This window comes from Balearica regulorum, chromosome 5, assembly GCF_011004875.1.
Source record: "Balearica regulorum gibbericeps isolate bBalReg1 chromosome 5, bBalReg1.pri, whole genome shotgun sequence".
Classification (NCBI taxonomy): domain Eukaryota; kingdom Metazoa; phylum Chordata; class Aves; order Gruiformes; family Gruidae; genus Balearica; species Balearica regulorum.
The window spans coordinates 16,356,407-16,379,826 of record NC_046188.1 but is presented as its reverse complement, the minus strand read 5'-3'; the positions used below and the strand labels follow the sequence as shown (position 1 = coordinate 16,379,826).

General features: G+C 38.5%; 1 protein-coding gene across 5 annotated transcripts in view; it reads left to right on the top strand.

Moving 5' to 3' along the window:
- LOC104640386 (protein TUNAR) overlaps positions 1–23,420 on the top strand; it is a 165,018-nt gene that overhangs the window by 118,983 nt on the left and 22,615 nt on the right. For 3 of the 5 annotated variants that reach the window (XR_012835579.1, XM_075753622.1, XM_075753619.1), the window contains exon 3: positions 16,758–17,052. Coding sequence is in view for 4 of the 5 variants with exons in the window: in XM_075753622.1 (XP_075609737.1) it covers positions 17,014–17,052 (39 nt within the window). In the remaining variant the exon portion in view is untranslated. Of the gene's footprint in view, positions 1–16,125; positions 16,303–16,333; positions 16,579–16,757; positions 17,053–23,420 lie in introns of those variants that run through there. The other 2 variants (XM_075753620.1, XM_075753621.1) reach the window with 2 other exon arrangements.

Genomic DNA, 23,420 nt, shown 5'->3' with positions numbered 1-23,420 from the left:
GGTACAGTACAGGTGTGGGTAAAAATACTATTTATTTATTCCTTCCCTGTCTTAAGTTTCTGTATTTTGTTGTTCTTGGATAAATAAAAGATATTCTTAAAAAAATAGAATAACTATACAAGAAATCTGGTAGATTAAAGTCAAGCAGTGTTACTCTTCAGTGGAATTGGTAGTTTAGGAATGCAGAGCTAAGATTGCAAAAAGCTATTTTGTAATGTGAATGATACTAGCATTTAAGAAATTGAAATTTTGCTTCCTAATGATGTCATAAAATGGTGGGGCTCTTTGATATTCAGTAGGGCAAATGTGCAAAACATTATGCCAGAACCCAGTGTAATCTGCTTCCAAGGATGAGGATAAAAGTACAAGCTAAAGACCAAACAGCAGAAAATTCTGTAGGAATAAGAAAGAGCAAAACATGTGAATGGCAGCCTAGAAGGGGACTGAAAAGCAAAAACTTTCTTATGAACAAGAATTGTTTGAATATAGACAGTGTTTTCCATCTGTGGATTGCAAAGCATTTTACTAATTATACTGAAAGTGTCACAATGGATTTTTGCGGGAAGTAAATATTATGTCTGCTTTGCATATGGCTAATGACTATTCTAGCTCTTGGTCTTCAAATACTGCTCTCAACTGCTCCCTTCAAAAGCTGCAAGTTGAAATGATATTGAGCTGTTATGATGAAAAAATAACAGGGGTTTTGGACTGTAAACAATAATCCTTTTAGCCTTTCCAGATTACTTTTTATATGACAGTCACAGGAGTGTGCCTACATAGTGAGACTGCTCATTGTGTCTGGTTAAGCCATGTAAATTAGAAACAGGACTACAGACTCATTGTGGTATTATATTCCTCTCTATATGTAGCTTGATTGATATATTATGGTTCTGTTGAGTTAATGAGTCACATGAGATGCAGACATACTTTCTTTTTTGTTCAAAGAGAGCTTAAAAAATGTTACTGCATATACTGTTCAAAGTGCCGAGGAAAGCACTGTGGTCACAGGCTCTCTGTAATGTGAATGTTGTTATGAATGGATGACTGGGCTGAATCTTTCATATGTGATCTTTTTGTCACAAACCCAAAAATCTTTCCCTTGCAATGCATGTATCAGAACAGCAACTGATAGAAAATATCTGCAGTTTATTTATCTGTGGTTTATTTATCTGTGGTTTATCAAGCTTACAGACTAGCATATGGTGAGAATGATTATAATACTTTCAGAATATTTAACCACTGTCTTTTCTTAAAGGTATGAAATTAGAGAAAAATTGAAAAGAAAGAACAAAATCTGTCACATCTATTCAAGACACGCACACTAAGAAAAGTGGAAAACAATGTATGATATTAAAACTGAAGCAAGGAAAAGTATGAATTGGTATGTTTTTGTGGGTCAAAAGAAGTTAAAAAGCTACTACTCTCAACTTTTGTTTACCTGCTGTGAGCTGGAAATTGCCATTCTGGTCAGCTGACACACTGTAACCATCCATAAGAGCATACCTAATCCATATCAATGCAATGCTTAAACAGCTCCTTTGGCAGCTTATTGCTCATGACTTTAAATTTATGAATGGTATTGAAAGGGTGGGGCAGTATTTTCTGAAATTGCTCCAGCTCAGTTTGCGAGAACACACCTGGGTGCTCAGTGAGAAAGTAATTTGCTTCCAAGTATCCAGATCCCAAGCACCTATATGTCATGTAGCAAACACTGAAGAACTGAAAGAAATACTTTCAGATAAACGCTTCAGTAAAATCTTAGTCCTGAAAGGTTGCCTAGGACTGTTTAAAAAGACAAATGACCAAATTAGGATAATGTTCACTTTTTTTTTTTCAATTATTGCCAGTGATTAGTTCCTGGAGTGTAAATTAGAAGAGAATTTGTTAGAGGTAGTTAAGTCTGTGACATGACCAAATTGCAGTTTGGGGAATCTTCTTCCTTCTTACTGGATTCCAGGTGTTTCCTGCCAGGATTCCAAGCTGTTTGCTCCACACCTTTGTCCTTTTGCATGTGTTTCAATGCTATCACACATCAACCTCAACCCATACCTCAGTTTTCTCTAACCCTCTTCCTTCAACATTTTTCCCCCTGACATTTCTATTTCTTCTTTACCCTAAGCTTTTCCAACACTACTTTCATCCTTGAGTTGGCCTTCAATCATCTCTTTCTTCTTTCTGTGTCCGTCTCCATTTTGTAATTTTTCTTTTATCTTTAGGGGACTGAAGGGTGATCGAGTTTAGAGGGTTTTGTCAAGAGCTGATGGACCTAGCTCACTTCAGAGTGTGATGCACTCTTGGACCCTATATAGTTCATAAAAGTCTGAGGAAAAAAATGGCATTATATCCATATATACTGACAGCTTATTACAGTATTCTCCCATTCATCACATGCATGATGTCTGCAACAAATGTGTTGTAACCGTCTCTTAAAGCAGCTGAAAGATCAGGGTCATTTTCCTTTCATGAAGGAGTTTCTGTCTCTTTCTGCACCATGAAAAAAATGCTGCCTCTTTCTCAACTTTGCTTAGATATTTGGTCCCTTGAACACTGAGCATAGAACAATAAATAAAAAGTCATTTGTCAGTTTAGATTCACGTTGACACATGCATTAGCATGTTCTAGATATTTTTACATACATGTTCTACTCCTTTGCAGGGAACAAAATAGACTTTGACCTCTAGGAGACTATCTCAAGATAGCCCAATGACAGCCTGTCCAGCTCTGCAGTGTTAGAACTGATTTTGTATCTGACATAAAGAAAATGTTTGAGCTTAATCAAAACTAAACACAGTTCTTGAATTTTGTGCTGCTGTTGCTACAAGCAGAAGTGATCTCTTATTTTAAAATATGGCTGAACTTAAGCCAAAACAAATCTTAGGTGTGCTGACTCAACTTCCTCATTCTTATGTACAGGGACTTGTTCTTTAAGCACAAATAAGTTTATTCTGGATATGAATATGGATATGCACAGAGTGCATCAGGATTTATATTTCTGGTTGGCAATAAAAGTAACATAATTGTTAAAGACACTAGTTTCCACCTCTGTTTATCTCTGTGTTCCTTGTTTATTGTTTCTTGTTAGAAGACTCTGCACCCTGGACAGTGCTAACTTTTAGTAGTTATGCTGTTTTAGAGTTTTCTTTTAAGTCTTAGGACTATTTTGCTATTTGATTACATTTCACCAAGGAAATTGTGTAGAATATATTATTTAGTAAAAATAACTTGCCAAGATGCATAGAGAGAATTGCTTTGGTGAGGATTCTCTGAGCAGGATACAAGGAAAAAGTATATATGGAGGTCTTTAGTGCTCAGGGAGTTGCATATATTATCTAAAATGAATTGATCCCAGTCTGCCAAAGGCTTTTTTCATGCTAGAATAGTATGTGGGAAAATTTGAATGACAGAACACAGCATTATATCATGCTTGCTAGGATCCTGGCTCCCTGAGGGGTTGTATACCCTCACTCAGTTCTGCTGAGTTTCAAAAGGCCCTCAAGATGCTCAGAGTCCTTCCTGGGACACTCAGACTCTCTTAGGATGAGAGGGGGATAACCATAAGCTCTCTGCAAGGGTAGTGTCACCTTCCTATGCAAAAACAACCCTTGGAACAAATTCAATTTTTTACAGTCAGTGACTGAAATGCCATGTCTCACGAAAAACTATAGATCCTCTAGTGTTATTAATATCCTAGCTTTGGGACATACACACATTGACCTCTATTCCTAAAATGTATCTTTGAGTGCTGGAAGTATTTTGTACAAATATCAGGCAAGCATTTTTACACAAGGATTATTGGACATGATGGAAGAGGGGTAATTCAGACATTCAAAATAATTTCTAGAGGCAGGTGTTCTTCGTAGGGTCAAAACATTGACGTTCTTGATGCTTAACAAGATAGTGACGAATTTCATGGCCACTGGCCTCTGTTTCTGAAAGAAGCTACTGATATCTTGTAACTCCCTATAATTTTTTCTCTTACTGCCCAATATTAAAATGGTCCAGTCTTTCAAAAGTCCATTCAACATCAGATCTCTCCAAAGATTTCTCGGGCTGGGAACCCAAAATGCCTGGGCACGCTAAAAAGACAGAATGCATGATAAGCATATTTAGAAGTCAAATGCGAGTTGAAAACAGGATAGGCATTGAGATTTCTGCTATATAACACCAGAGACTTCATTGCAATGACAGTGCTGGGGGTAACCCTTCATCTGTGGTATCTGTCTACCACATTGAAAAATGTACGTTAGTGTGCAGAAAGCACTGCATGCTGCATGAGTGGCAGCGGCGGTTTCTTTTTGGGTGGAAGTGCTGCTTGTGCCGCAGATGGTGCAATTGTTTTACTGCTTTTTATTGCAGGAGTACTGCATGTGATGCGCAGTCAAAGGCTTGGCTGGAGAGCAGCCCTGTGCTAGTGGGAAGACTCCTGAAAGGAGCCAACACCCAGCCAAATTGCAGAGTTGACAAGGAAGAGGGAAAATTTCTTAGGGACGCAGAAGGATCTGAGTGGAGTTGGTGTCACTGAAAGTTGCTGGACTGAGTGGTAGGCTGGGATTTCCTCTGCAATGCTCAAAAAACTGTGTTCCCACCTTCCATTCTGCGGCTTTTCCAGAGGCAGAGGGGTTGCTGAGCATCCAGAAAGAGTATTTGCCTTTCACCTGGGCACCGGATACAGAGGGGGAGTTGCCAGCACATCTAATGCCTAGGGACATATCAGCAAATGCTTCCCCTACAAGAAGATCAGTAGCCGAAGCATTATCAAAGGGCAGGCAGTTTTCCATGCACATATAAGCCTAGGATACTTGGATTGCAGCAAAATACAGAATTGTGAATATGGCAAAGAAAGGAATACACAGACTAAACTCGGTGCTACAGACTTTTCAGGCAAAGCCCTGAGCTATCAATGATTTCTTCTGTGTCAAGGATGTGGGATTTGCTGTATCTGGCATGTGCAGTTCCTCAGAGCTCAGATGTGAAACATGGCCATTTTTTTTTCTATTTTTCATATTTTCAGTGTATCACAGATGCACATTGGCTCCAGCATCTCTATCCTCTGGGATAATGGAAATACGGGTTAATTTCAATTTTATTTTTTCAAAATATGATGTTTTCACTGATTGGAAAGGGCTAGATCAAGCTCTGCTATGGGGAAAAAAACAACCCAAAGTATGGCAGTGTTAATAATTAGAAGAGTTTAAATTCCAGAACCCTGTGTTCTGCAAGATTTGGTGGCATTGCAGGTGGGCAGTGCATGTGGAAAGTATGAAAGGTGACAGCTGGACTGTAAATTCATGCAGCTGGGGAGTTTCTTTGTTTTATGCTTGAATAGCATTTGGCTCGGTGGCATTTTGGTCTGTGACCGGACTCATCATACAAATAAATGGAATGTTTTCTTTTTGGCCCTGAAGGGAACAGGCATGTGTTTGTGCTGCATACATTATCTGAGCAAATTCAGACCCAGCATCGCACTGTTACGTCCAGAAGAGCTTCAGGGTTTCAACCAGCTCCTTCCAAGATGTTTTTGGTGACTTTGTGGTCTAGCTGTGTAGTGATGCTCAGGGACACAGGAGCCAGCTGGCAAAGGTCCTCATCCACAGCCTCTCAAAATCTATTTTTATGGGCTTCAGTGGGATTTGAATTAAGGTTTTTAGGCTGAAGTTCCCATTGCTTGGTGCCAGTAATGGGGTCAGTTATTACAAAGTGTTCAGGACTTATGATTCTTGTAACAACCTTCACAGTCGTATTTTCCAGAGTCCAAAGACCTGGTGTATTTGGGCTGTAGAAAGAGCAGTCACTAATGTGTTTATTTGTATCTAGGGGATGCAGCATTATTAAATGTTCATTCTCCACATATGCTCCAGACAATATTGGTAATGATAAAATGTTCTGTGATACTGATAAATGTGGCTTTCACATACACATCTCCGATAGATTTTGGAGCTGATACGTTTCTCAGGGGAGCAGAATCAATAACAGTAGTTACATATACTGAATTTTCTTTCCATCTTTCTACCTGTTTGCCTCTAATAAACAGAAAGCTTCTAATTTCCTTTGCACTCTGGCACGCTAGAAATTAATGGACTAAATGCACATGCTGCTTTACTTTGCCAGAGACTGGCTTATACAACAGATTTTTACTCTGTAAGACAGATTTTGCTGTATTTGTGCTTTTTTCATCTCCCCCTGAGGAGTATTAACTCAAAGCAATCACAAGACACCCATCCTTGCCTGCTGCTTCTTGAACTGTTATATCCTCTTCTTTGCTTCTTGCTTCTCTATTTGAAGATTATTTTTTTTTTTAAAGAGGAAAGGGCAACAACCAAAAAACCTAAATGCTGTCTCCTTTCCTAAAATCATAACTATTTGATGTGAGAAAACTTAAACACATAAACCACTTTTGTTCCCGTAGAATTCACTTTCAACAACTGTATTCTTTCTACTCAAATCAAGATAGGTAGAGTGCTCTGTAAAGTACAGTATAGGGAAAGGAAGATGTGTACATGCTTGGAGAATGCTGAGCTGCTTGTGAAGCTATAGACACTGCATGTTTATGACTTGGTTTTCTAAGCAATCTCCAGAGCTTGAACGGATTACAGTGATATTTTAACAAGGCTGCTGGCATCCATCACCAGCTTTCACTTACTGAGAAAGCTAAAAGATGGAAGAATGTAATTATTTCCACGTAAGCTAAATGCTAGTGGCTGATTGTCAGGAGAACTTCGATGCTTTAAACTTCTTCGTCTCTTGTAAGGCAAACAGGTAAGTCTCACGGGCTTCTTTTCCAGTGTTAATTTTGGTAAGGGAGCAGGGGCTCACAGGGGACTGGTGTTGGAGGGAAATGTGTTCAGTATGAAGGGAAACTGTATTTCTTAAATTGTAAACATGCAGTTGTCATTTTCTGTCTGCCAGGTTACAAATCTACAAGCTGAAATATTTCTGTGAAATATTATTGCTTTCCATAGCCAAGATCTGAATCTCATTCCAAATTAATCCCTAACATGCAACTATTGTATACATTTATATACCATTGGAAGAGGATCTGTATGTCACTCATCTGTACCTAGTGAAACACCTGTGTCTAAATTTCTTTCTGTCATCCTATAATTACTTCTAGATTGATTACTGTGGTTAAAGCTATGTTATTCCATATGATATATGCAATAATACGTATATATAATATACTCATCTTTCTGAAGATGAGTTTTGTTGAACAATTTCCCCCTGAAAACATGATTTCCTGAACTGAGATCTTTGGACAGCTTATGTTTCAGATGAGTTCTGCATCATTGTAGAAAGACTGTGGTAAACAAGGGGTTTCCTAGCTCGCAAGTGGGAATCTAACAGCATCAAAAATAGATATTTCTTTCCCTTTCACCCTTGAAAGAACACTTATTCTCTTTGAGTAACGGCAATGCTGTGCCTCTAGAGGTGAGGTTTCCTTTTTGAAGACTTTTAACATAAAAGCTGTGATTACCATTTAGAAAAAAACAGACCATTGACCAAAAATAGTTTTTGTCTTAATGAAGTTTTTTGTTGTCCTCTGAGAACATTTGCTAGCTTTAAGTATTTTTATTATTGAAGGGCAAAGATTTTACATGGTTCTTTAAGATTTTTGTTTACAAGAATGACTATCAGAGAAGAGAGTATTTTGAGCTAAAATATAAATATTCATACTTACTTTTTGTTTTAAAATATGGTTGTTTACAGAAAGCAATTAATTTAAGCTCCATTTCCAATCTGGCTATGATAATTGAAACAAAGCCTGCTGGCAGACACAATTATAAATAAACATCTAAGAATAATTAGATGTGTAATTAACAGAAGACTGAGTTATTATCACTTTCTCCTCCATATAATAATTCTGCATAAAAACATGAGAAATGGCTCTCATTAAAATCTCACAGCAGATCAATCCACAAAAGGGAGTGAGACATTAAAACAAAGCATTCAAGATGTGCAAACACTGTGATTAATTAATTAAACAGAGACCAGCACCAAGGAAAAGCCTAAAACCAAATGGAATAGTTAAGAAAGATATATTGAAAAGGTTAACATGTTTAGGCTGGTTTTGGTTTGGTTTTTTTTTTTTTGTTTGTTTGTTTGTTTTTTAAAGGGATACCTCAGAATACCTTGTGGATCTATATTTGTATATTTTGCTTTTATCTTTTGGCTCTGAGGAATCCTTCTGAATACCTGTGCATTATTCATCTGTAAAGTTTTCAAAATATTAATCAATGGAGTGAGTAATTACTAGGGAAGGATTTAAAAGAGCCTGATAGAGGATGGCTGATAGAGTTTGCTTGCTCTCCAGCTAAGGGGCATTCTCTGTCGAACTCCAGGGACTTGCTGAGCTGCTCCCAGTGACTTTCACCAGAAAGCTGCTTGCAAAGATACCTCTGCTAGTGGTAAACAGAAAACCAAACCAGCTGATGAATCTTTTCTGAAGCAAAGAATAAACAGGCATGTTTTGAAAGGCTTTACCAGTCAAAATACTGGGATTCTGGAAAACGACACTATTCAGAATAGAAATGCCAGCAGTGACTTAAATCTGGCTTCTGTCAAATTCCTCAAAATGCATTTATTCAAGTACTATGCATTATCATGCCAACACTCATACGCTGCATTTTAGACTGTTTAAGACTACTTTCGCCGCTCTGCAGTGTTCGTTCTAGCAGTGTCCAGTGTGTAGTGCAGTAATTAAGAGCTCTAGGTGTGAATCATATAAGCATTCAGTTTATGTTACTTTTCTTAATGCTTGGAAGTTAACCCAGGAAAGGAAATTTCCACCTCTTCTATTAAAGAAATAAAAAGAAAAAAAAAAAAAAAAAAAAGAAAAAAAGGGAGAGAGAGAAAGAAATCTTTGTTCTATGATATTAAATAGTAATGTCATGTAATACACACCCAAGAGCTTAACAAAACTGTAGTAGGACTAATTTAGCCAATGCTTGTGTAATCCTTCATTAGCATACTATTATTTTTTTGCCCGGTGGGTATATTGCCTGTTGAGAAATAATGTGAATATTTATTCAGCAGTAATAACTGTTGCTGCTTGAGAGCTTTTTTTACCGTGTGTGAACATGCTTATCTAGAAAAGGATTTCAGGCAGATGATGACCCTTGGGATTCAATGAATTCACGCATTGCATGTCCTATCCTACTACACGGCTGTACAGCAAGATTACTGTTTTTCTAATGAGATTCCAGTTTGAACACAGACACTGCAAACCCATCACCACCTCTCAGAAAACAGTAGCTGTCTTCTGGAGTGGTGTAATGTACACACGAAACTCGTTTATTTAAGCAGCATTAGAGGTGCAAGTCTGTCCCCATTTGGTGCAACAGGCTAAGCAGTTTTCACCTGAAACTCTGCTAGTCTCCCAAGAGCAGAGCCCAGACCTCTTCCCACAGAAGTCAGGGAGCATTTTGCTGCCTAGGTCTGAGGGGGCAGGATCAGACCACTCATTTTGGCATGTAACTTGTGTTCAGTTTTTATGACTCCCAGAAAAATACAACTGCCATTGCATCTTGCTTATACAAAATGGCATTTTAGGTCAAGACATCCCTTTTTAAAATAAGTTGAGATTATTCATTCATGTTCCATTTGTGTGCTAAGAAGTTCATTTCAGACCAGGTTTTCTTTTTCTAAAGAAAAATGATATTCAGTGTATGTATCTTCTGCAGTAAATATGGCTGTGCTTCTAGCCAGGTAGTCACATTTTCGTGCATACGTTTCTTATACAGCTATATTGAAATGCTATTTTTAGTGTTAGGGTGATGTAGGGGAAGCACTGCTACATTACCAGTACACAGCAAATTTAAACTGAAGCTAACTCTGCAATGGACAGTTATTACTGTGTATCTATTGTTACCAGCTACACTGATGTAAATTAAGGATGATTTCATTGAAATCAGTGGATGTAGGAGGTTTACTTTTCTATAAATGAAATTTAAAAATTATTTTAGACTAACCTGTGAAAGCATGAGCAAGCCCAACAATTAGTAACCACAAGTAACCTTTTGTTATTCCTTAGTCAGTTAGCGGTTAAGTTGAGGTAAAGCAGCATTTATTTAAAAAGAAAGAGAACAACAAATCTAAAATATTTTGCTTTTTGCTGGTCTTTCTTATCATTGCTTGTACTATTTTCTTACGGTTGCAAGTTTTTGACAACTATGATATCCTAGTCTGATTTGCACTGATGGAAACTAGCAAAGAATGAGACCAGTCAACATATAGAATATCGAAATTAATTATTACAGTAATATTTAAAGTATGTTAGAAATATTTTTTAGGGATGCTAAGTATACAGTAGATTGATGGAACTATGTGTACAGCTTCTGTCATACTTTTGGATTTATTTTTTTTTGAATGAAGGTCTATTTCTTACAGTTAGATTTTTCCAATTAATTGCTGATGATGATCTGGAAATGCACTCATTGAAGCTCAGATTCTCATGCCTGTATTATGGCATTTAAACTAAAAAGGCAAGAAATCAACTCAGTTGTTTGTGCTGCAATTGACTGAATAATAATTGAGACACATGGTATTGAAAGGTCAAAATGAGAAACATATCCAGAAAACTTCTTTGCAATTTATTTTCACAGGTTTTTAATTAAAATTTAGTTAATAATTGAATTATACCTTTTATTTCATACTTTAAATAATTTCCATCATCTCTGCATATCTTTGTATTTATGCTAAAATTACTGTATCCTTTACATTCAGTACTGCTTTTAAAAACCTAATTCAGTTCTTAAGTGCCTGCTGCTGGGAAAGGTGCAGCTTGCAAGGAATAAAGTGATGGTTTCTGTCAAGTATTAAACTACGATTGGGATGAAGGCCAATGTTTTGGCAAACAAGCTATTTCATTTTCTTCTAGTGGCCAGGTGGTACTGTGGCAGGCAGTTGCGTGAACTGGGGAGGAGGTTTCCCCTGTCACTCAGTTCAGAGCCCACATGGGCTTCCCCGTGGGAAGGCACCTCCTGATGACTGACTGCTGAGGTGGTCTGAGCACCCAAGGAGCAACACTGGCACACCTCTGCTTCCAGCTCCCTTGTCTTCCCTGTGCCTGACACTTGCAGGGAAATTCCTGGGAGATTTTTCTGCTTGACCTTCTTAAAACCTGACAGCCTCTGCCCACATCTTCGAGCTCCCCAGAGGTTCTGCTCTGCTTCAGGCTAGGGGACAGCAATTGCCTAGCACAGTAAGGAGCCTGTCCGCCCTCACTGCCCTCCCTCCCTGCAGCACAGGATCCATACCCAGCCAGAGAAAGGCACCGTTTCCCCAGCCTGGCTGCCACTTCGCACTTGTTGCAGCCCTCGCTCACCGTCTTCAAACGTCATCCTTCCACTTCGTCCTTTCCTATACCCTGGACTAGAACATATTGATAGAAAAGTCTTTTTTTTTCCCATTTGTCTCTCTGGGGACTTTCTCTTGTTACAAGGTCGCAGCAACGCAGAGGAGCTAGCCTAAGATCTGAAATGGGCTTCTGTCCAACCAGTTACCATAGGCCCAAAGTCTTGCAGTATGGGCCCTAACTGGCTGCAGGGCTTGAACATGGAGGGATGCTGCCAGTCTGATATGGCTGCAGTACCTGGCATGGTTTTGGTGGGACACCAGTTGTACCTTCCCCAGGGGACGAGAGCTGACTGGGTCCTAGCTTGCTCTGGTCCTTAGGCTCACAGGAAACTCATTTTCTCAAAGAGGATAACTGTACTATTGAAAGGATGGAAAGGGGGGAAGAGAAAAGATAAATAGAAAATGGAATAGGAACAGGAGATGTGTATTAGTCAGCCTTTTCAATGCATAATAAAAAGCATTTATATGAGATTAAATTCAAGCCTTGTGTAAGTGAAAAAGAGATGCTGTACTTGCTTTTCGTAAGGGACTGAATTTTATCTAAGTAGCTTTGCATTTTCTAAAAAAAAAAAAAAAAAAAAAAAAATTGCTCAAATATTGGCATCTCCAAATATACCTCTCCTACGGTTTCTTTTAATAATCTGATGGCTCCTTCTTACACACCAGATAGTTTGCTTTCATTTTGAAATCACTTCCTTTCTATAGTTGTTTTGGTTTATTGCTTTGTCCTTCAACTGCCTTTCCCTAGCACTTTTTGATATTTGCTCCAATACACAGAGATTCAACATTGTTTGGTATTCCTCCTTGTAAAAATAAAGTACAAAACAAGGCACATTAAAATATTAATTATTTGTTGACACACTTTTTAAAGATTTGTACTGTTGAGGATAAAAACAGGCACCGGCGTGAATGTAAAGGTGTAAAAATGGAAAAGATAAAACAACTACAGCTTATCATGTTGAAACAAATTTTTCTTTACTATGTGTATGGTGAAATATGTTCTTGTAGACTCAATAATTTCTACGTAAGAATTTGGGAAATCTCTCCACCTGTCTTTGCTCCCTTGGCCTAAATGTTCATATGGTTTCCAGCCCTTCATCACTCTCAAGCACTTACTCCTCCCTAATCTTTTCTCTACCTACTTCTATCTTTTTCGTGTACAATCTACCTGACATCTTGTGTTAGCTTCCCTCTTCTATTTAGTATTTAATAAATCATTATACAAATTCAAAGGAAAAAGTAGGGTTTTTTTCCTTATCCCTTAAATTGAACCGTCTTCTTCCACAGGTTGGAAGGACTCATTGACAGACATACACAACCTAGCTGTATGTAATCTTCTCCTTTCTGTCACTCCATTTCATTCAGGAAACAAAAGAAGAATGTTGAAACACTGTTTAACCCTATTATCACAGCTAGATGAAACTGTCCCCCTTGTTTCCCTGTTCCTGTGTTATGTGACTCACTTCCTAAGCCACGCACTGTCTCTTTGGTACCTTTTACTTTTGCATGCATTAATGTACATCCCTATACACATGTAATTTCACACTCAGTCTTCTGTACTCTTATGATCCAGTGCTCAGTGCGTGATAAACCATTCCTTAAACAGTGACAGACGAGTAAAGGGTCAGATAAGTTTTTAATCTAGAAAGGGAAGAGAGTGAAAAGAGATATAATGAATTTTATATACATGAAAGATAGTTGCAATGAGGAATGGAGGAGTTCTTTTCCTTGATCATTGTGACTACAAGAAGAAATTGTGTGTTTAGCTTTGCAGCAATGGAGCTTATAGATATTCTTTTTGTAGTTACAGTAGTGAGGTGCTGGAATAAATTACCTTTTAAAAGCATGGAGTCTCCAGAAAGGAGACTTGTAAGCACTGGTTGGAAAGCCATTTCCCAGAACTAGCATGTGTGTGATTGATCCTGCAGTGACACAGAGGTGTGTTAGCTCCCTTTCAACCCTGCTTTTTGTCATTCTTCAGCACTTTGTTCTACGCAAGTAAACTTGTGGACTAAAGAAAGCAATGTTATGTATGAGCAGTGACACACAACGAAATACATTATTTGCATTGCTCCATTGCCAGAGGAAACCTTGTTGGATTTATTCTCTATCCAGGAAAAAAAAGAGATACTATGAGAGATCATAGAATCATAGAATGGCCTGGGTTGGAAGGGACCTTAAAGATCATCTAGTTCCAACCCCCCTGCCATGGGCAGGGACACCCTCCACTAGATCAGGTTACTCAAAGCCCCATCCAACCTGGCCTTGAACACTTCCAGGGAGGGGGAATTCCAGTCAAAAGAAACGTCCAAAGAGCCAGAAGAAGAGATAAAGGGAGAATCAATGATACCAAATTAGTGACCATATAAATGAAGAACAGTTTATGATTATTATGTGTGGTTTTAGTGTGTTTAACCTACATTTAGTATGTTAGAAGACCTTAGGAGACATATTTTCACGGACGTAGGTGAACTACAGGATCTCTTCCTTGGGAATATCCTGCTGTATTCTGTTGTTGGTAGTGTTAAGGAAGTTTCTTCACTCTAGGTTTCCCACAGCAGAGTCTCAGGCCCTAAGTCACATGAGATAATTTATTTGACTGTTACAGCAGTTGTAACAGCTTGAGCTTGGTGCCTTCACAGAGGGACCCCAAACAAAAAAATCCCTGGGCAATTGCACCCTTACAATCTAAGTTCCCCTCCCCTCATGTGACAGTGTGGACCAGTAGTAATATTAGGGTCTGGGGTCTTCCCATTCTTCACTGAGTCCTTTCCTTGTCTCTAGATGGCCCTTTCTTTTCCTATCTCTAAGGTGCCCCTTCTGCTGACAGTTGTAGCTTCCTTATCTTCTGACTTGAACCGGCTCTGAGGCCTTCTTTTACTTAACTAGGCAAAAGTGTAACATATGTAGGTGAAAGCTCACAGCTTGTGGCCTAAGGTTTCAGCAAATTTAGCTGCTTATGCTAAGCTAGTTATGTCAGCACTTATGCTAAGCTTGACAACTAATATTTCCCAACAGGTAGGAGGCTAAATGACTTTCATTTACTAAATCAGTACTGAAGGTCCCATATTTCTCTGGATGCTGTACTTGGGGTAATATCCACTCTAGGCTCACATCAATAGACATATTGGATGAACTGAACATGTTCCGTTTCATACAGCAGCTCTGCTAACCTGATCTAATGGTCCTTCCTGAGCTTTTAATGTAAGTGAAGCATCTGGCTTTGCTAAGAAAATGAGGCTAAACTGTAGATCTTTCTTTGTAAAGCATAAAAGCAGAGTGTGGCAGTGTTAAGCTACTGTCAGAAAAGTTACTCTTTCATTTAAGATAACCTGTCCTCTTTTCACAAGAACCCTGTGTTTGCCATTTAGACAGCACACAGAAGCTATAAGTTGGAGTTTTTCAAGGGAGAATTAGGTAATTCTGTGAATTTATGTGACTGCAAGCTAAGGCAGTTCTCAGGGCCTTGCCCTTTAACTTGTCCTATCACTATAACAGAAATAAAGAGCTGATCTAGCTCAGGTCTTTGACAGTAATCACACGTGAGCAGTTTGGCTAAGATCTGATATTGCACTTACTGCCAGGTCACAGGGAGAGAAATCTTGAGGCCTTTTCATTTCTTACATCTTACCTGTGCAACGGAAAGACAGCTTAGTCAGTGCTGAACAAATGCCACAATCTGACTAAGGATTTATCCAAAAGGAGAGCACAAGAAAAATGTCTTGTTTCGGACAGTGTGCTTTTTTGGAGACTTTTTTCAGGCTCTAGAGTCACAGTGGAAGCTGTCACAAATTGCAGTGGTCAGGCCCTGTTCAGCAACCTTACACAAATCCTCTATGTCATTCCTACAGGGCCATTGGTCGCGCTCTAGAAGGAGCCCCTTGGAGCCTGCTCCAGTGATCCAGTTATCCCATTTCCGTTACGGGCCAAAACTAAAGGGCCTCGTTGCTGCTTCTCTCCTGTGAGGAACTTAAACACAATGTTGGTTAAAGCAATGGCAAAGTTATGTCAGAGAGCTCCATTTTGCAGTCTCTGACAAAGATGTCCAGGCAGTTCCCTGTACGGTGGTTCTGGCTTACTGTGTGCCAGAAGTGTCTGCTCTGTCTGAAGTGCAACATGTTAAAGAGGTCAGAAATAAGTAATACATTTACCCTGTTATTGCAGGGACAGAGCTTAAGTGGCCACAGCTTCCACTGGAAACTCACTTTTGAACCCATGAGTTCACACAACCATGCGAGTTGCTTGTCATTTTAATGACATCTTTGCAGCGTGCCTGGAGAACCAGAGGGTTAACCCAGCTTCACTGTTCAGAAGGGAACTGCACCACTCTGGTTCACCTACCTCTCACCATGCCTGGGTGGGTTTCCCACGGCTGCGCTAGCCCCCCTGGCCTGGGCACCCCACGCGGGGCAACGGCGGGGCGGAGGATGCCCTTTGGGGCTGCAGCCGTGCTGTCAGCATGAAGCAGGGCTGCTCCCCTGAGTCCTGCCAGTGCCGAACACGGTGGGGGGAGCAACCCACCTCCTCTCCCTGCTGCGTTCATGGGGACTCTTTTTCCTTTTCCTTGCAAAGCTTCCCTGCAGGGCAGTTGAGGGCGTCCTGGGGAGGGTGAGCGAGCCCTGGGAGGAGGAGGAAGGTGGGGGAGACGGTTCGCTCTCCCTGCTGCTGTTGCTGAAGCTGTGCCGGAGCCGGAGCCGTCGATGTGGCTCCCCAGAGTTAGTTGCTCAGCAACCAGAATCAATTAATATGCTTTGCAGAAAGTGCAGGGGAAGCCCGAGCTGCTGTCAGCGAGAAGGCAGGAGGCTGAGGGTGACTCAGGATCCCACTCCCGCCTGACACCCATTTGGTCCCACCCCATCCTCTCCAAACCCCCCATTACCCACAGTTCTTTATCCCTTTCTCCTTCCCCACGATGATTTAGTGCGTGTGTCCCCAAATCCTTCAGGCAAGGTATCTCCTTGCTCAAGAATGTTTCTGCTTCAAGGGTTTTTCTTTTAGATCTAATTTGTATTTTGGTGTTATTTGTCAAGCTTTCTCCAATGCTTTTCTAGAAATTCTAATATTCATGTTTTTTGGGAAGGGAAAGGGACAGCTGATTTTTTTGTCAGGTGGTTTTAAAGATTCCTCAGCATGAGAAGGGTTGTTTGATAGTGCACAGTTGAGCAGCAGTAGTGAAAATGCATCATGTGTGAATTGGGAAAGTTTTTGTCTCTTCCTTTATTACAGGTAATCAGCACTGCATTTATGAGACCAAAGAGGTAGTACTGATTGTTGTGAAATACATAGATAATAGAATAAGTGAGGGGTTGTTGGCTTTTTTCCTTCTCCTGTTCTGCATAGTAATTTCAGGGCTTTGGTAAGGTATTATTTTCTTTTTTTCTTTCTTTCTTTGATTTTCTTTGGAGTCCCTCTGATGACACCACGAATCTGGGAATGAAGAACTTCTTAGAGCTGATTGGAAATGGCATTGCGGAGCTGAAACTTAACTGGAGGAAATATAGCTCCTGAAGAAGAAAATATAATGCACTGTAAGGATCTGACTTCTGGTGAAAAATTCAAGCCTAGAGAAAACTTCTCCGCTTTGTTAGGAAGAATGGGTTAGACAATTTTCTTCAATTCCAAAGGATATCTGAATGCCATGCTGAGCTTAATCTCTGCAGCATGCTCTGTGCTTCTCATCTCTTCCTGATGCACTGCATGGTAAGGCCTTTTTCCTTCCTTTTAACAATAACCATATTTCTGTTATGGTGAGAGGTAAAAATAATAGCAATTATCAAATTAAAATTGATAAAATGTAGAAAGCTAACAAAAAAAGCATTTGTTTGTATGGGTGTTTCTAGGAGCAAGGGTCCTGATTACTGCAGCAGCTTTGTGAGATCATTTCTGTCTTTCTCCCTTGCTATGTGACAGTGTGTATGTGAGTGTGTGGTTTTGTGCACACCTGTGCTGTCTTTTGCACTTGGACTGGAGCATCAGTAGCTGTATTGTACATATTTCCACACTAAAGAGGGTGTTTAAGAATTTGCTTTGGCATTTCTCTCTCTTTTTCCCTCCCTCCATTCCCCTCCTCCTGCCTCCTCTTTCTCTCGCTCTGTTTGTGTCTCTGGGGTCATGGTGCTATACCTTCCCAGCACCTCAGTCGTGCACTGACCACTAGAAGGCAAAAACAGAAGGTAAAAGAAATTCTGTATCAACCTGAGAATAATTCTGAATAAGTATTGTCTGAGTATATAAAAGCTACAGAAGGGTTTTGAATGTCTGCAAGATCTGCAGGTACGAAAGATTTACTTTATTCTGTTTCCCGTGGGAAACAAATATCAAATGCAGACTTAGATGCTCTGTTTTAGGTACGGTGGGAGGCAGATCCTTTTACACGTGCCAGAAAGCCAAATATGACCACTGTGAATTATAACAATATTACTTTTGATGACCCAAGTCTTAAAATAAGCAAACTCAGTACAAGATGTTCTCACATCAAGTAATTTTTGTCATGTATTTGTGGGGTGTTGAGAATTATTATAAATGGCTTCAGCGGATGTTGCGAGATATTTTTCATTAACAGCTGTAATGTGCTTTCATCTTTCTAGATGAGAGGTGCTAGGGGAGTGCAAGGTGATGTTATTAACTAACTACCCGACTTAAAAAATTCTAGAGTCATTATCAGAAAATTGGCAGGCAGATCAGGAATTATACAGGGAGTGTACTGAGATGGAAGAACAGATTAGTTTTCCAGAAAGCCTGGTTTACTTGGATATCTGTTTCAGAAATGAGAGTGGAACTAAAAGCTGAAAGAATGGTGATGTGATTTTTTAATTTTTTTTTCCTTACACATTCTGGTTGATCACTGAGTTTGGAAGAGGAAAAGTTGAGTGCCTCTTGAGGAGCAAACTGTGGTAAGGGCCTGCCCCCACTCTGAGGGTAATCCCTTGCAAATTCCTCTGCTTTTGATGGGGTTAGAAATGGACCAGGAGCGGGTTTGTGTGGTGGTTGTCACCGGCTGTCCAACTGAATATGGAGGTGACGGGTTCCTGGCAGCAGATTTTAAGGGTGAGAGAGATGCAAAGAGCCAAAGCAAAAAGGCCAGGCCAGGCCACACCAGGACCCATGAACAAGAATCAGAGCTTAAATCCTATTCAAAAGGTGCATTTTTGTGGTAGTTCCCAACACATCTCCTCCTTGTATGATGAAGGACTCCATAAGACAGTTTCTAGAGAGAGAATGGTAATGCATTTTTCAAATCACTGCAGTAGAAGGAAATCGAGATGATACAAACACATTCCTGTAGTGTGATCATTTTTTCAGTTGGGTTCAGAGGAACCAGCCTTGATTTTAGGAGTAAAGGTTCAACATATGCATACATGTGCATTGAAGTAGATTTTTTGTGTATTTTACCCTCTGAAATGTGTGGCTAGTATAAGAACCAGTAAGGAAAACTGAGGAAGGACAGCACAACCCATAAATGTTGTCTTCCATTCTTCACTGCTGAAAGAAGCTCTTACTCGTCGAAGTAGTCCCCTCAGCTCGTTATGTGAACAAGGACTACATCCTAAATCCGTGTTTCCCATTGCAAATCTCTCCTCATGTCAGCAGTTCTATTTCAATCAATGGGACAACATGTATGAGTAAGAACTACTCATGTGAATAAATTATGAAAGGTTTTATAAGACCAGGCTCTTTGATTGTCATGGCAACAGATTTATTAGGCTTCGGGCATAATTTGTATTTCCCTTCTAAACAAAATCATTTTTCCTTTTACCCATGTGAATTCTTTTGCCTTGTAATTAGGACAAGAAAAATAGGTTAATTACATTCTTAAAGATCATGCAACTGTACAGATACATTGTTAGTGAAGAATTATCAGAATATGCAAAAGTTTACTTTTATTAGTGGTCTCCAAATCTGAGAGAAGTATATTCTTATTGGACTCATTCATTACCTTATTTATTTTTGTGACAGTATTAACATTGCTACTAGGTATTGTCAATTCTTCCTGCAACTCATTAAAAAAAATAAAATAAAGAATTTCTTTAAAATATTACTGATCTTATAAAAGTACTCAGTATTATTAGGTTCAAGGATACTTACCAAGCTTTCTACTACATTAAATATGTTCATTTTTTAGTTAATACACGTTGTTTAGCTCTTTGGTTGATCCAGGAACATATTTCTCTTTAGGGTTTAGAAATACAATATGAAGTCATAATTATAGTAAACATCCTACAGAATATATATATATATAAAAACAGGAAGCATAAAACCATCTGGATTTTCTTTCCCTGTGCAATTTTGCATGCTTATAAATGTCTGTATTATTAGGATATATATTACATAACAAGTAAAATTTCCTTCACTGTAATTTGTAAAGAATAGTTCCTTTCCAGAATACAGTGCATAGGATTTTTTTTTTTCACTAGGTTCTGCATTATGAAAAAAAGAAAAAGACTAGAAAAAGCAAGCATAGCAACCTTTAAAATGTATCCGGTACACTAATGCAGCAATATGTTTGTTTGTTTGTTTTATCCCTATAACAGCAACATATACATAGCAAGAATAGTGGATTATTTTCTAGAGTGTGTGATTTTGAGAGAGAAGGTTTTGCACAATACAGGATGTTTGTTGTCTTTAGCAGACAGTTCTGTCAATGATTTACTGTGACTTAGAACTCTTTCTTTAGTGCCATTTTTAATCATTTACTTTAAACATTTGCCCAACAGCCGTATTTGGCTTTCTATGTCAGTTCTAAAGCAAGTAAAATTAGTAATTTCCTTTTAAGATAGTATTCAATAAAGTTCTGATGCTGAGACACATGTATTTCATTTCAGTCCATTAAACTGTTTCTTCAGATAAACTATGTGAATTAGAGCTTGAATCATCTGCAGTATCAGGGAAGTTATATTGAACAGTGGAAATACTTTCCACACTTGCAGCAACTATTTCTATTTCTAGTCAAGAAAAATGTACTTTAATAATACAACACATAAGTAGTTCCTGTACTTGGATTGCCTTGAGCTGTCTTGATTCAAGATCCAGCAAAAACCTGATTTTTGAAAGGCCTGCAAAAAAAAAAAAACCCCAAACAAATTAGTATTAAACTTTTGTTGTTTAAATATAAATAGCCACACAAAGAATATTTATATGACAAGAAATTTCAGTAGATCAGCATCTGTGTTTTTCATAAACTTTTTGTAAAAAATTGAAAAGACATAATGTTTTTAAAAAATGAAAAACTCTAAAAATCCATATGTATGGAAATACTGGTTTTAAAATGATAGAACATTTCATTTTAACATTTTTAATCAGATTTTCATTTGTTACAGGAAATTGTACTTATATACGTTTATCTGTTTCTCTCAGTGAAAATTTGCACGACCTTTAAAATATTTCTTTTTACAGGGAAATGTTCTGTTGTATATTTTTTAACTAGATCTGTTATAGCTGTCCCAATATTTATTGGCTCTCACAGGTCAGCTCATTAATTAGAAGCTCTCTGAAGGGCCATCGTTAGCACTGCATACTCTATAGGCCCATACTGAACAGCAGCTCTTACCAGGTCTATGGTAGATGGAAAGGCTGATTGCAATTCCCTCCTGTAATTCTTCTGGTGTCTTCAATACAAAGCAAAGGTCCATTTTGCTGAGAGTTTTACAGATACCAGAATAAGTAGTTTCTACTACAAAAACCTTCAAGAGGCTTTCAAAAGGCATGCAGGCAAAGAGTAGAATTAATCGACTATTAATATCCTTATTAAATAGATAAGGAACTGAGGAACAAAGAAACTGCCCAAAGCTATACTTGCAAGGGAAGAGTTCGGAATTGAACCCAAATGTCCTTATCCTCAGTTCATCACTGTCCCTGCAAGGTTGCTCTTCATTTTGTTCATTTTTTTGCTTAATGACTTGCAATTGGACTTTTAAGTTAATACTACTTGAAGTATCAAATGTGAAAGGGAATTATTGATGCGTACTTCCTTTCCAGTCTGACACAGTTGTCCTAAAAATTCTTTTTTCTCTCCTGAGCCATTCTGTTTGAATGTAACCATTAATTATGTAATTGCTTTACTACACAGGGGAAGTATATCCTAGATTAAACAGAAATTTGCTAAATAGAAATATCCTAAACATGCCATACAAGTTCTGGGGGTGTACATGTGTATCTGTTTATGCTGTCAGGATTTAGGGATAGCTGTGGGGGTATGTAATGATTTTGAGGGCTCTTGGTAAATGAATCAAATTTCAACACAGAAAAAAATGCAGTTAAAACATAAAAAAGACTGATGATTTGCTATCTAGAATTCACACAGGTCATTATGAAACCAGCACTTGTGCGCCAAAAGATGACACAGAGAATATGGTACCTAACAGTGATTCCTATTAACCCTGGTATGCCTCCTCTGCCCAAGGTAATCTTTCAGGTTTTTATCCTCTTTATGAAAAAGGAAAAGATGGTTTGTAGAAAAAGTACTTAGCTGCTAAAATTACATCTGAAGTTGGGGGAAAAAAAAATCTGACTTGGCATCTTAATACAAATCCAGGGAAATTTTGTACACATCAAGAAGGGAAAAAAGCTTTTTGCAAATGTGTCAGGTTTTAGAACGAGTTCTGCAGCAGAATATCCCAGAAGCTTAAGGGGTATCTGCTTCACTCTGATCTACTTATACAGCTCCAGGTGTGACACACCTCTGGATGCTGACAGGTACTGTACTTACCCAATTATCCAATGACATCTTAATATAGAAAAGGATGAATGTTGGATTAAAAGCAGTACTTCCACTGGAAACCTCATCTCACTGGTGTTTTATTCCAGAGAAATGATAAGAGAACTTAAAATGCATCCTACTGCATCAAGTAAACTTTTTTTTTTTTTTCCCTGACATGAATGTTTTACTGGCTTACAATGGAAAAGGGTTAGAAAGGAATGTCTTAGTCAATACATAGTCCATTATAGTGAGCAATTACATAACTTGCTTCAAAATAATGTTCTCCAATGTATGGAGCTCAGGGCAGCCAGAGGGATCACCTGAACTCTGTTTTCATCAGTAGTGATGGTGCACAGCGTCATTCCAGCCTACCTCAGGCCTCCATCCTAAACTAGACCTAATGTTGTTTGTAAATATCATAAAAGAGGCTCTGAAAAAGCTTTTCCAGTTAAGCTGGTAATTCTTCCATGAAACCTTGGATATCAGAATACATAAAATTGTTTTAGTTCAAACACATGCTGGTGTTTAAGAACTTAACATACCATATGACCCCTGGTTCTTTTTTAAACCAGGGGGGCTAAGGGATCCAAATACCTTTGAGGATCTGAGCACGCGGTTTATAATATTTGTGTATTTTCTACAACATTAATAGATCAGGAAAGTAAATCCGATGATTATAGTAGGGTAATTATTGAACTTTGACAGACAAGGTGGTTTTTAGTTGGCTAAGAAACACTGGAGAACCACTGAAGTCCATGAACATTTTCTCATGTTTATAAGAAAACAGAGTGGAGGATTGCCTGTTCCAGTTTTCAGCCACGCTAGACAGAAGAGTGGTGTAAGTGGAAAACAATGTGGTGTTTGTGAATATAAATCATGCCTTAATAGTTTGTTACTTGTTTAATGAGGATATTAAGGCAGTGGATATTCTTAACTTCTGACTTCTAAAAATTTGGGACTTATCGTTTTATGCATGTCTTTAGATATTGAAAAGCATCACTTTCTCCTCCATGTGAAACTGTGTTATATTTGATGAGAAAAAATTAGGACTTAACTTTGACACATTCCAAGACTGTCAATACTGTCTATAAAGTGAGATGTTACTGAACTATGTTAAGAGAAACTTTCCTTGAAGAAAGACAGGTTTGATGTTTGAAAAGAAAACCATTTAACTTTTTGGATGAGAAAGCAGATGGCAAGACTGTTTATTAAAGACCTGTGTGCTGTTGGAATTTCTTTTTCACTTTGTGCCTAAACCAAGAGCTAGTTGAAAGGTTTTTGTTCAGGTATTCACAGTAAATGTAACTTTTCACTGAATACAGAAGCAGTACAAAATGCTTAGCAGGAGAAGGTAGGATTTTGGAAAGGCTTT